Source organism: Cololabis saira, chromosome 10, assembly GCF_033807715.1.
Source record: "Cololabis saira isolate AMF1-May2022 chromosome 10, fColSai1.1, whole genome shotgun sequence".
Lineage (NCBI taxonomy): Eukaryota > Metazoa > Chordata > Actinopteri > Beloniformes > Belonidae > Cololabis > Cololabis saira.
Window position 1 is genome coordinate 14147034 of NC_084596.1, and position 13922 is coordinate 14160955.

General features: G+C 40.3%; 1 protein-coding gene across 4 annotated transcripts in view; it reads left to right on the forward strand.

Annotated features, from left to right (window-relative positions):
- LOC133452448 (receptor-type tyrosine-protein phosphatase mu-like) overlaps positions 1-13922 on the forward strand; it is a 217197-nt gene that overhangs the window by 83638 nt on the left and 119637 nt on the right. For all 4 annotated transcript variants that reach the window (XM_061731758.1, XM_061731760.1, XM_061731759.1 and 1 more), the window contains exon 7: positions 4546-4839. In XM_061731758.1, the coding sequence (XP_061587742.1) occupies positions 4546-4839 (294 nt within the window). The remainder of the gene's footprint in view (positions 1-4545; positions 4840-13922) is intronic.

Below are 13922 nucleotides of genomic sequence, written 5' to 3' on the forward strand. Positions count from 1 at the left end.
CCAGCCAGCCCCGAGCTCCGTCTGGAGGCGTCCCCAGGGGCCACGCAGCCGTGCGGGGCTTAGACATCAGGGGATGAGTTGTTAATATTCAGAAGTGTTCCAGGACTTGAGTGTATTTTACACTGGTAATCTGTTATATGCGGTGCATCGGCTTTTGACTGTTGAGCAGAGGATTACTCCACCTGCCAGGATTATGTCATCACCATAATCTGCTGCTGCTTTTGTGAAGCAGTAACTTTTCACATTTAAACAAAATCCTTATTGCTAAGGTGATGTCAGCAAAGCATGCATGGCGTCGTTTACTTACAGTGTACAGGAAGACATCTCCATGACCGAAGAGCTCTTGTAATCTATGTTGCTTCATAAATCAAGTAGTTGGTTGAAATTTTGTATCTGTGAACTGAGTCAGCAGATAGACTTCTTGGTCCTATGCATCATTAAGTGTTTGCCAATGTGTCACAAAAACCTGATAATTGACTCATTCCACTTTCTCGCTTGGAGGGAGGCTTATTTGGTTGTTTATGATACTGAATTTGCTGCTGACTGATACTTTTCCTAACTTTTTTTCCTTTTATTATGGCTCTTTAATGCAACGGGGTCCCTTCTACGGGAGAAAATAAATTACATCTGTTGTTGTAATCACTGAAATCATCTGTTTTTCCTCATAAAAAGAAACAAAGACCAAAAAGCTTTTTGTATATTAACAAATTCCCATTTGCTGATTTCAAAGATTAAAACAATACTTCAGTCTATAGTAGCTATAAAGATACTTTTAGAGTGTGCCCATGCTGTTTTCTTTTGCTTAAATTAATCTGAGTGCATTGCTCCTTAACTCGGTTAAATCCCTTTTAAGATATAACCGAGCATAAAAGCCCACCAGAACAAGCCAGCAGTCGAACCCAGATTTTGGGTCACCTCATTTTCCCGTCTGGCTACCAGACTACCGCGCTGCAGTTAAGTACAGGAGACGGCCTGCTGGACATGCTGGATAAGCTGGTTCGCGTTAGGTGATGTTTGTCGGAGAGAAAACCTCGAGGGTTGGATTAGAGGGAGTTTAGGCCCCTGAGGTGCGAGGTCAGTGTTAGGTAACCATCTGCCGACGAGGAACCTCCGGATCTTGTTGGTCAACTCGGTCTACGTCTTACTTGATCTGGCACCTCTCCTTCAGCAGCTCTGTGAGACGCAGCCGTGCGAGTAAAGGCTTTATACTGCAACAATTGTGAGTATTAGAGCTTCTCACCGTTGCTGCACAGACTGGTCTAGATGGTGACGATGGTAAAGTCCTGACCAGTTCCTCCTGGTCAAAGTTGTAATTTGAACTATAATGGCACATGGATTTAGTAAAAGATTAATATGTTTTGTGAAAAACAAAACTTTGCATGTTCAGAAATCACAGTTACACATAGTAGACACAAAATATACAGTATGAACAAATAGATACACATGAATGAAACTATGATACATTTCTTGGGATTATCACGTTGCAACATCTCCTTTAGCTGGGCATACACTGTTCGATATTTTAAATCGTTTGAGACTTCCTCATCTCACACTGCACGACTAGATCGTGGAGTTCAAAAGTTCAGAGCCCACGATTTATGGTCTCACACTGTACGACCGATGCTCGGATGCGACCCGTCTGCTCACACTATACGATCATAATCCTCCCGTCGGACCTCTGTGTACTGGAACTCGAGGCCGGTTTTGGGGCAGGGGTGAGCTGTGTCCACCCAAACGTGTGTCCTGCCCACCTGATCAAAGGTTATGGGGATCCTTTATTTTTTTATATAGCAAAATGAACACTTCTTTGTGTTCAGAACAGCACAGAGCGCGCACTGAAGGCTTATTTATGGTTCCGCGTTACACCAACGCAGAGCCTACGGCGTAGGGTACGCGGCGACGCGCACCGTACGTGGGAAATGCTGTCTTTTTTTCTGCTATTAAAACATGAGTTGTAATATGAATTTGCAACACTTAAACTACAAATAATAGTTTTTGACGTGACATCAGAGATTGCGCATGCTCTCTGCAAAAGGATGAGGCAAATCGGGTCGTAGCTGCTTCAACTGTGCGATTCCTTCACGAGGAGTGACCAGGATTTCAAACACGCTTGATTTTCTTGCGACCGCACGATTTGTGATCGGGAGCTCGTCGTGAGGTGTTAATCTCTCGTCGTTACCCCACGTACACTGCACGAGGCACGAGCAACGATTGGGTCAAAATCCGTCCCGATCCAAAAAATAGTCGCACGACTGGAAAATTGTCTCAAAACGAGCCGATAATCGCACAGTGTATGCCCGGCTTTACCCGGCAATCTGTATGGCAAATAAATAAATCCTATGAAATATCCAAAGGTGAAAATAACTTCAAGAAGCCTCCTTAAGCCAGAAAATGGGACATGGTATAAACACGGTTACAAAATTATTGTTGGCACAACTTAGAAAAGGTCATATCCAAGGGACAGCATTTGTCTGAGAGACATGAATCCTTGCTGAAAAATAACTTTGTCAGCATAATAATTTTATTAATAATCACAATGGGCCCACTGATGGTTAAGAAGGCTCAGAAATGGATTGTTCCAGTTGCTACAACGTCTCTAATGATGGTGACATAAGTGAAAATCTATTTAATATGAAATTAAAAACACCACCGTCCCATCAAACCTTTTTTAGCCACCAAAACTTAAAGTGGATAATCCGGCCTTTTAATAATTTTTTTTATTCGCTGTCAATCCTGGAGTCGATAAAAATATATTTACATCACAACAATAAAGTCAACTTCTTGTTGGTAGTGTCTTGGATTTAATTATCTTTAACATATTGAAGAATTAGTAAATAATAGTTTGTTTTTTGTGAAACCTTTTTTATTTTATTTGTGAAAGGCATACTGGAAAAAATATAATTTATTTGTTGTGACGAGCCTTACCAGCTGTGCGACCGGAGGTTATGAATCGTAAGTTAGTGTCAGTGTGGTAATCTGAATGTGGGGTTTACCATCCCGACCCAGGCTGAATGCAGAGAGCTGTAGCACCGATTTTAAAAGATTCTCTCCCTGCAGATTAGGAAGGTGGAGTCAAATCAGGGGGTTGACTCCACCCCCTAAAACCAGCAACATGTGGCAGTGAAAAGTGTTTATGTGCTATTTTGACCAAAACATGACACAGATGTATCTTCAAGTCCTTAAATTCTGTGCTAACTTTTTAAAAAACAGTGTAATTTATCTCCTTCAAAACCACTTAAGTAAAATGGGGTCAAGCGTTGTCGTTGGTGGTGAGGATTGACATATTTGGAAAAGCAGACAGGGCACAAACTCAGTATCGCAACCAGGGTGGAATCGTCTGCTGTAATATGTTCTGCATCCTGGTGTATTGAAATATAATCCCTGCTGTGGAGTTCAGGGCGAGCAAACTTCCAAACTCACCTCCGGTAAATAAACATCCTGAAAAAGTCTGGCACAGACAGAAAATAAGACCGGAGTCAACACTGCACTGATTTTCCAGAGATAAAGGGATTTCTTTTTTTAGGTTGAACCTTTGCTGTTCTCGCTCAACACCCAATGCTTTTCCAGGTCATATGTTTGACATGAAGAGTTAGAATTACCTTCACCGTGACAAGCTACAACCTTAAAACTCTCTTTAAATGGTAATTTGTGATTTAAAAACTGCCAAGGCAGCATCATTTTAATTCATTGTTTATAGTGTCAATTCACAGCTGACAAATTTAATTATTTTTCAGTTGCTTTCTCAAAAGCACCTTAACCATCAACACGCTTTTAAATTTATATCTAGAGCAGCCTTCTCTCAAACTTAAAAGTACTGATAATCAGTAAATGTAATGAATAGTTTTCACTTTAAAGCCATTTTACATGAGGAAAAGGGAATTTTTTTATTTTATGGAGTCAAATCCATCTCCCTAAAACCAGCAACATGTGGCAGTGGAAAGTGTAACCTTTGAAAAGCTGCGACATACTGAGGAGCAGCAACAACTTGCACCTTTTCAAAGAGACACTTTACCCCAACAGTGCCTTCGAGCTTTAAATAGAATTACTAAATTCAAAAGCAGTCATGAGTTGAGAGATTAAACCAGCATCTGAATTGACAAGAGCAATGACAACTCCAGCAGTTGTCAATTGCCAGAGGTTTTTTCAATAGAAGTCCTCTGATTGAAATCAATATATTGTTCAAAGCAAGCAAGGTTTGCCAAGGTCTGGCAGTGTTGGTTTTTTTAACACTTCTGTTCGAAGTTGCCATCACTTTTAAAGAGTTTTTGATTACATGACTCCTGTGTACAACTGATGATGAGATATTTCATTCATCAAGCTGAAACTATTGATTGGCACTTTTTAAATGAAATGTTTTTTTTTTCTAACTCCTGAAGTCAATTGTTGGGATGTTTAAGAGAATTTAATGTGGTTGATTGTTTGAAATAGAAATGTTTGTGTGGTGCAAGTCCCCCCCCAACTCTGAACAGGATGAAATTAGTACAATGGCTGGATGGATTGTGAAAGCTAATTTACTGTAATTATCTACATTTTTGGTTTCTATAGAGCCCCCGGTGCCTATTGCTCCACCCCAGCTGACTGCCGTCGGCGCCACCTACCTGTGGATCCAGCTAAACGCCAACTCCATCAATGGGGACGGTCCAATAATTGACAGGGAGGTGGAGTACCGCACTGTGTCAGGTACCATGTATGACCTGCAGCCTGTGGACAAAACCACACACAAGATCGGCCATCTGGATCCAGATACTGAGTACGAGATCAGTGTTCTGCTGACCAGACCTCTGGACGGAGGCACCGGTGCTCCTGGACCCCCTCTGAGGGCCAGGACCAAATGTGCAGGTAAGGCTACAAGACAAGCCTTTACAGAAAAGAGTTGAGTTATAATGATACAATGCTACTGCGTCACACTAATCAGCTCCAATGTGGATTTTGTGCAGTATGACTACGCAAAATCTAAATAATGTGTAATTTTAAGATGCATTTTAATTACCTAGTTAGTAGATGGAGTTGTAGGATTTCTGGCACCATTGATATCTGTTGCAGGTTATGTTTGGTTCTGTCTTTCATCTTTGCTCCTGTCGTACAACCAGTACTCGAGTTGTAAAATAAAATCAGGGGGGATGATGGATTTTATCATATGGGGACAGATAATTTGTGCTGATTACAAATAATATAATATATTACAAATAATAGCACTGACCAAAACACCTGCAGAAACACTGCAGGAATGACATAGCATCAGTTAAATGCAGCCTTCTGTAAGCTTTAAATATCCACTGGGCTTACATCAAATACATCAAAACACAACAATAAAAACAGTTTTCTGAACTTATCAACATGCCTCTGTCCTTCAAGTAAAATGGATCACTGCCAAAACTCAAAATCTTAACAAGAATATTTGTCTTATTTCTAGTTAAAATGTCTCATTTTAGTAAAAAAAAATCTCATTATACTTACAATAAGACTCATCACTGGAAAAAACAACAATTTTCACCTGTTTCAAGTAGATTTTCACTTAAAATAAGTAGAAAAATCTGCCAGTGGAACAAGATTTTTTTGCTTGTAATAAGAAGATAAATCTTGTCCCACTGGCAGATTTTCCTACTTATATCAAGTGAAAATTTACCTGAAACAGGTGAAAATAGTCAAGTTTTTCTAGCAGTAATACCACATTCATTGATGGAATGATCAAAGGGATGGAAAGGGGGGATGACAGTTTTACAGGGGGGATGATTTTGACGGTTTTATTTTTAGGGGGGATGCCATCCCCCCTCATCCCCCCTCAACTCGAGTACTGCGTACAACCACCGTTTGATAGCTGATTTTTCCCACGATTCCTCGTCTTTCGCCTGAGATGGCCAAAATTGCACAATGTGAACCCAGCACACTCTTGTTTGTTTTTGAATATTGTTTAGAAAATGTTCAGAAACAGCGCACTGAATTTATGTGGCTTTATGTGAGCAAAGGTAGATGTAGAATGTATAATGCAGAAGCAAAGAAGTACGCACTTGACCTCAAAAGAGGGTGGATTTTAAATATCATGTCCCTGTGGCAGCACATTGTCCCGAAGCCTTCCACCGAATGCACATTGTTTCAAACTGCCTTCAAAAGGAAAAGGTTGTTGTCTATCAGTGTTAATGCTGGACAACAAAGGTTTTTTTTTCTTAAAAGTTTCTTCTAGTTGGAGGTGCATGCTCGTTGACGTTGATCTTGCTTGCATTAGTTTGACCTTGAGGAGAATTTATCAAGATTCCCATTCTAGGAAAAACTGGTCTTTGTTGATGTTTCAGTGAAAGCTCAAGAAACAAACAAACAGAATACGATTGTTTGGTGGTTTGACTTTCTATGGAGATGCATACTTACCGCTGCACTGCTGTGTTTAATTGGTATCATTTGTGCTTGGAAACTGCAAGTGTTTCATTTTATGGCTTGGAGATGGACTGTGGATAACATAGTCTGCAGCTACGTCCACCCTAAAAAAGAAAAAAAGTGGTTTTACGTCACTTTGCACCTTCACAACATAATGATTGTGTTTTGATTCAGAGAACAAAAGTGCTCCACTCGATTTAAAAAAAGAGCGATGCAATCTTAAAAGCGTGGCCAAAGCAATTTAAGCAGTTAATTCAAGACTTTTCTCCTAATAGTAGTATCATTATTACCCTAAGCTTGTTGCATTTCAGTTTATACCATTCCTACTTTAGTGTAGCAAACAAAACATAAAAAAAAAATAGTTTTACTATTTTAGAAATTCCCCCTGTCTACAATAAGTAGCTGCCAGGGCTCCATTGTTAGTTAAGCTTCATTGTGTTTTCGCTGAAGCCTCATTTCATTTGAAGTAAATAAATGGTTCTCACAATTGCCCAACATATATCAGTGCCAGTTTACTTAGTAATTATTTTCTATAGCAGACGAAGCCTTCTGAATTCTCATTTTCCCCACATTTGGAGTTTTAAGTGAGATTACTGATTATCGAGCACCTGGAACAATTAGTGAGCAGAGTAATTTTTCAGAATTACATTTAACAATAACATATAACCAACTCTTAAATTCCACTTGGCCAGTCACACGGTTAACCTTGTAAATGTTTACTCTCTGTGCTCGGTTTCCATTCCAAACGGCGTGTAAGTTTATTAATTCATCAACAGCAGAGACTGATGTCATGTGTGACGCATAATAACACTTTGAATATGGATTGTTATATCGGTGCTGTTCTCTAGGCAGTCAAACTTAAATGTGCACATAAACACTTTGGGAATGCCTCATGATATTGTACAAATTGCCCTTCTCACAACATTAACCAGCTAAATTCCCCTGCTGAAGTAGGATGCCAACTTGAGGGACAAAACAAACCTACGATCAGCAGTTTCCTTGGCTAATGCTGTTTGGTGTCCAGAGAAATGCTGATGGGAATGAGATTTTTTTTTTTCTCTCGCTCTGCTTGGGTCTAACCCCTTCTCCCCGCTGTGAAGGTCATGAGCTCATACATTTTTAGTCTGGTTGCCACGGATGAATGGGCCTACCTGCGCTGCCCTCTGAGCCAGGGCCGGCTTCGGCGGGGGTTTCTGCGCCTCCACTACCCCGCCGGTCACAGTCAGGGTGATTGATGGTCCTGCCTCCTGAAGTGTGTTTGAGGAAGCAGTTCTTGATCTTGTCCGGCTCTCTGCAGGTCTTTGCCACTGACAGGCTGGGCCTCAGCAGTGCTCCTAATTGAACGGTTAGGACTCACAGGGCTGTGTGATACATCACTGTTGATGCAGACAGACCCGGAGACTCACTCCCCCTCTCCCTGCGCTGCTGTCTGGAAGCGCTAATGAAAATCTGTGGCCACTTTAGAGCACTGTCTCTCACATAATTATTCATAGCCATGCTTTGGTCACTTTGCAAAATGAGCAATGTTTCTGATGACAAAGGATGTTTTAATTCAATCTTCTGTAAAATGGGGAGTGTATAATGTAAGGACGCCACCAATTCTATTCAGAGGCAGGAGGAAGAACGAGCTAGCCTTGAAAGGCTTTCTTTCCCATGAAGCACTTCCATTACTCTGCCAGTGAGCAACAAAGAATGCCTTATCTAAGGCTCTGTGATTGCTTTGGGGGTTATTTGTGACTTTCAAGGGTTTGCAGAAGGATTCATACATTTCCTTTTGCATATCCTCATGTCTTTAGACTGTTGATGTTGAATTTCACAATTCAGCATTCATCGTTTTCTCCCTTTTTATTTATATGTTTTTGGAAAAAGAGAGGGGTAATTAAGTGTGCGTCCCCTCATTCCATGTGGAATCTGTTTTTGTCTGATGCTGTTTACCAATTTGAGAGTCCTTCACACTCTTAGTGCTGCTTGAAGGAAAACACTCTATTATCAGGTGGTGCCCCGGGATCGCAGCAAACTGCCCTAAATTTCAGCAACATTATAGAGGAAGTGCCTCACACAGAGAGACCATTTCCTGCCCACACAGGGAAGGCAGATAAGCGAACCTTAAACAAGCTCTTCTCTGCAGTCTGACTTGTAGGTAAGATCTGTGTGGGGAAGAATGTCTTTATCTGTTCTGGGTTGAGACAAACAATAACATCTGACTTATTTTACCATTTATTCAGCAAAAACTGAGCCAGGAAAAAAAGGCATGTGGGTAATACTAAGCACCTTCATGATTCAGCAGCTTGTAGATCCACCTTTTAACAGCTATAACTCCTCATAATTGTAAACACATGTTAGTTTTTGAGGTTTTTTAGGCATTTGCTTACTCAGTAACGACAAGGTGCCCTGATCCCGTTGCTGCAAAACAAGCCCAAATCATCATATCTCCATTGTCATGTTTGACAGTTGGCATAAGGGGTTTCTGCAGAAAATGTGTCAAACATGGAGCTAGCTGGGAAAAAGGCTAAAAAAACGAATTGGTCTAGGCATCTTGTAAGTGATTCAGATGCAGTTTTGCCTGACTCAGTTCTGCTTTTGTGTTCTTTTTAGATACAAGAGGTTTATCTCCTTATCTCCTGATAATTCTTCCAGTCATGCAGGACCAGTTTTCTTCTAATTGTGCTGTCACTCACTTTAACATATAACCTGCTCAGTGATGCCTATAGGGTCTGAGATCCAGCTCTTTGTGCTATTAGGACACATGACTTTAACCTACTCTCTTAAATCCTGTTTATGCAGTATAGGGGTACTTAGTACTGCCCACACAATTTTTTTTTCAGCATGATATTTATTGAATAAATAATAAGTTAGGTATAATTGTTTTTTCTTAGGTTGTATTTGCCAAATGCCCACTCGATTCAGGTGATTTTTAATGTTTTATTATGTTTCATAAAAAACATAGGATTAGAAAAAGCTGCTAACTTGTGTACATTCCCTTAATCCAGTAAAGTAGTTCTTTTAAATTTTGAGCATTTGGTGCATGTATGTAAATAACTAACATATTTAAAGGAGCTTGAGGCTGGATTGAGGCAGGATTTATGAAAAAAATTCGTATACGTTTTAAGTTTTCTAGTAATAATGTCAGATGAAGCGTTCCAAACCCAAAAGAATGAGCCCTCTAGTGTATCTCTCCGTTGCCTTGAACAGGCTGTGTGCTGCAAAATGTGCTGCAATTCGGGCCCAAATTTCCCGCGCTGGGCTGCGGATGTGACGTCACATGACGCTGCATGTGCGTTCTCCCCGTTCTCCCGTGCCGGCTTCGCTGTTGGCTGCAGTACCCCCAACGGCCGTCGTGGTGAAGGGTGGCGCTAGAGAGTCTCATTTCTTGAAAAGGAGCCTCATGCTCCTTTAAATGAATGCCATTAATTTGTTTTAGAACAATAGTTTGAATTTCAGGTTTGAACTGTTTCCAAACATCTGTTATGATTTGGGAGCAAGCTTTTCCTTCTAGTTCCCCCCAAAAAAATGTCTGCCCTGTGTGTCCCAGCTTCTCCAGCCTCTTGGTCTGCGTTGTTTTGCTGGCTCTTGTGTGTTTTAAAAATGGCCCAAACACCTGCTCAGACTCCAGCTCCTGCCAAGTCCACATCTCCATCTATAAGTTCTCTCCATCTGTGCCCTGCTACCACGTGGGAGTCGTCTCGTCTGTTTGTTTTCACTTTGCCACTCTGTTATGCTGCATGCTATTAAACACAGGGGGATCAGCATTAATCAGTGATCAGCCCTCTCTTCAACACTTGTGCATAACAATGGAGAGAAGGGAGGAGCTACACGCTGATGTTCACCCACACCAAGATTCACTGTTTGCATTAATGGTTAATTAGCGAGAGACCAGGTCTGTTTTAGTACAGATAAGACTGACACAAATCTCTGCAACACATGGTATAAAAAGGAGCAGAATCACCTTTTTTTCCCACAAGAACAGTGATTTATCTCGGTGACATTATTATAAATAGAACCAGACAATTGATGTAAATTAACGACACCTCCTTTTCGTGTCTGTATTATCCTCAGAAAAATTCACTTTGGAGAAGTTAACTACCGCTATAATGACCTTGAAGCTTGTGAATCACACAGAAAACTGGAAAAATGTCAGTCAAATGAGTGACGGCCACCACACGAATGGTATAACCCATGCAGTTAAATGTCTGCTGGTTCTATTCACCTTGCTCGCTTTTAAACCCTGCAAAGTAATGACTAATGGTGAGAATGAATTACGATAATGTTGTTCCCTTTTCCCTGCTATTGTCCACCTGCCAAGGAGGCTTTTGAAAAGTGCAATCTACAGAATAAGAGCACCTTTTTTATCAATGTGTACTTAATATGTCAAAAAACCATTCAGTTTGATGGACAAGAAGATTTAATGACGCGACATGAGGACAGTTAAGGCCAGGTACTAGTTATATAAACTGTCTGAAAGTATGCACCTCAGTTACTTTTCTCTTTCAAGAATTTGATAGTTTTTGAGCAATTTCCGGTTGCCTCTGGCATATTCACAGGTCAGAATTCTCCTTTACTGAACTTGCAGCATTGCAAGACTCTCCAGTGGAGATGCTCTAAAAGCATAGTTGCTCTTTCCTTCACTTAGAATTATTTACATGTTTGTGTATCAGCTGAAACCACATTTCAAAAGAAGTAGAACTGTATCAATGCCACGTGGTTGTTGGTTCAAGGACAGAGATGGTGTGTAGATTCATGTTGGATTCCATCCATCCATCCATCCATCCATCCATCCATCCATCCATCCATCCATCCATCCATCCATCCATCTTTTTATCCCAGGTCAGGTTTCAGTTTCAGTTTAGTTTCAGTTTCAGTTTATTTTTATTTGTTAGAGAGGGACAACATACATTAAGAAACATTTTATAAAATAAAATGTAAATGTGCCCAATTGTAGCCAAAAGGCTAGTTTACATTGGCAATCCCCCTGCCAGAAATAATAGGCTAGTACCTAGTAAAAAAAGAATAAAACACAAGTACAAACACATCAGCAATAACATATAACATATATAATTCAGCCCTTACAATATACACAGTTCATCCCCACATCGATAGTATAGACATCAATGTTCACATCTTTGATTATCGATCAACCAATTCCTAAGATTATATTTGAAGACATTGTATGAAATGGACTCTCTAATGTTCCGTGGGATGTTATTCCACTCAGGTGCTGTTTTATAAGAGAAAACCGATTGCCCAAATGCGCTCTTTCTAAACGGGATTTTGCAGTCTCCTCTGGCTGTCCCTCTGGTAACTCTGGCTTCCCCTCCAGTAGCACCAGTTACAGAGGAGCGGAAATGGTGATGGTGATGGCAGTAACAGGTTAAGCAGGGTGTTTTCCAGATGTTCTCCTTTTCAATGCTTTCCAGTTCTACCTGAAAGATCCTCAGGTATTCCCAGGCAAGATAGTTGTGTAACGCTTTCAAAAGATTCTGGATTTCAGGCCACTTTCACACTTGCGACCCCCTCTTCTCCCCACCTCCACTCTCCAGCTGTACATTCACATTGATCCAGGAAAGGACCAATATCCCCTCTCAAGGGTATGCTTTCACATAGCATTAGCCTCAGTCTGAAGACAGTTCTTTTACAATACTTCCAGAGTCTGCAACAAGTCTCTATTATCTTTGGTCAGCGGCCCTTTTTATGAAGCCAGTGCTGAAAACAATGAATAATGAAGTTTCTGCCTGGTTGCTGACCTCATTGTCTCATGCCTTCCTGACCACTGTGTTGAGAACGTAATCTTTTTTTCATATTTTTTTTTTATTGTGTTTTTCTTTTCTTTACCTAAACACCGATATCAAATGGCGTGCTGGGTAGAGGAGCCAAAAATTGTACTCAACTAAAAGTACTGTTACTTCAGAATAATATGACTCAAGTAGAAGTAAAAAGTAGTCATCCAAATAAATACTTGAGTAAAAGTAAAAAAGTGCTTGGTGAAAAAACTGAAAAAAACTACCCGAGTACTGAGTAACTGTTGAGTAACGTCTGATTTATTTTTTTAACACAACCATTCAAACAGACAAAAGTACAAAATAATCATCTTCAGGCAAATTAAATTAATAAAATAAAAATAAAAAATAGCTTAAATTAAAATAAGCTTAAAGTAAATTCAAGTACTTTATTAAATAATAAAATAAATATAACGGAATAAAAAAATAAATTAAGCACAAGTAGCACAAAATTTCAAGCCTTTGTACTTTTCTTTTGTAACCAGGCAGAACTAGAACAAGCCCATGAACTCATAGAAACTATGTGTGTGTTTGAGTCTGTAAATGTGACAAAACATGCAAAAACAAACATTTTTCCCAAAGAATCACTCAGTGATGTCATGAGATTGACGCGTACGCGGATAAAAGGGATGAAAGAAAAGTAACAGCTCAACGTAGCCTAATGTAGCGGAGTGAGAGTAACAGTTTCTTCTTCACTAATCTACTCAAGCAAAAGTAAAAAGTATAGTATAGATTCAAAACTACTCCTAAAAGTACAAAATTTCCCAAAACTTACTCAAGTAAATGTAACGGAGTAAATGTAACTCGTTACTACCCAAATCTGGCCGCGTCTTACCGTCCCCATGGACAGACTAATTCCATCCTCTACATTGAGTTTGTAGCCATCCTCGTGCCCTTGTTATGCTATTCCACAATGACAATTCACACAGCACTCATTTTGCCCCATTATAACTTTGTTACCACCTCCCAAGGCAGTACTGCAACCAAATGAAATGCAACGCCGTTCCAACTCCAGCAGAGCAGAATAAAGGTGTTACAGAGGCGGAATTAACTGTTTTTTGTGAATGGGGCTACAGATGGGCATGTCAGAAAATGGGTATGTCAAAGTAAGATACCCACAAGGCATCCTGATCAAACGCCTGAACCTAATCAACAGGGTCCTACCTGGATCTCTTACCCGTCATTTAGGATGAGCTAGCCACCCTGTAGAGTAAACGCAGGCATCCACTTGTATTTGCAGTGTATTTAGTTGCTACACACACATTGTTTAGGGGTTCCTTTCCAGCTCTCATCACCGCAACGGTCCAACTTTGTGGCTGCATTACTAATGGTGCCGAACCAAATTGCCTGTCCATCTCTCGCTCCATTTTCCCCACACTAATGAGGAATGGTTGCATTTGGCAGCAACTCGCCCCTAAAAACGAGAGAGAATCCACCATGTTCTGGCAAAGAACCTTTCATCTAATAAAAGTTGCAAATCATCTCCTGTAATAAGACCCAACTCTCTGTTAAGAAAGGCAAAATGATGACCTGATTTTGAGCCGTGATTCCTATTTTATCACCTCCTATAGCTACATGTATTTCTACAGGGCAGATTAGCTTGGTGAGGTCTAATCCTTTATAATAGTTGCGGGTTTGCTAAGGTTGTAATTAAGCAGATCCATCTCTCATGGTCTAAAAGGAAAGGAAATTGTTTGGAAGGCATCTGTCTAATTAAAACTATTGTTGCCTTGAGATATGAATGAAAAGGCAATTCAACTTACCATTTCAGATAACACT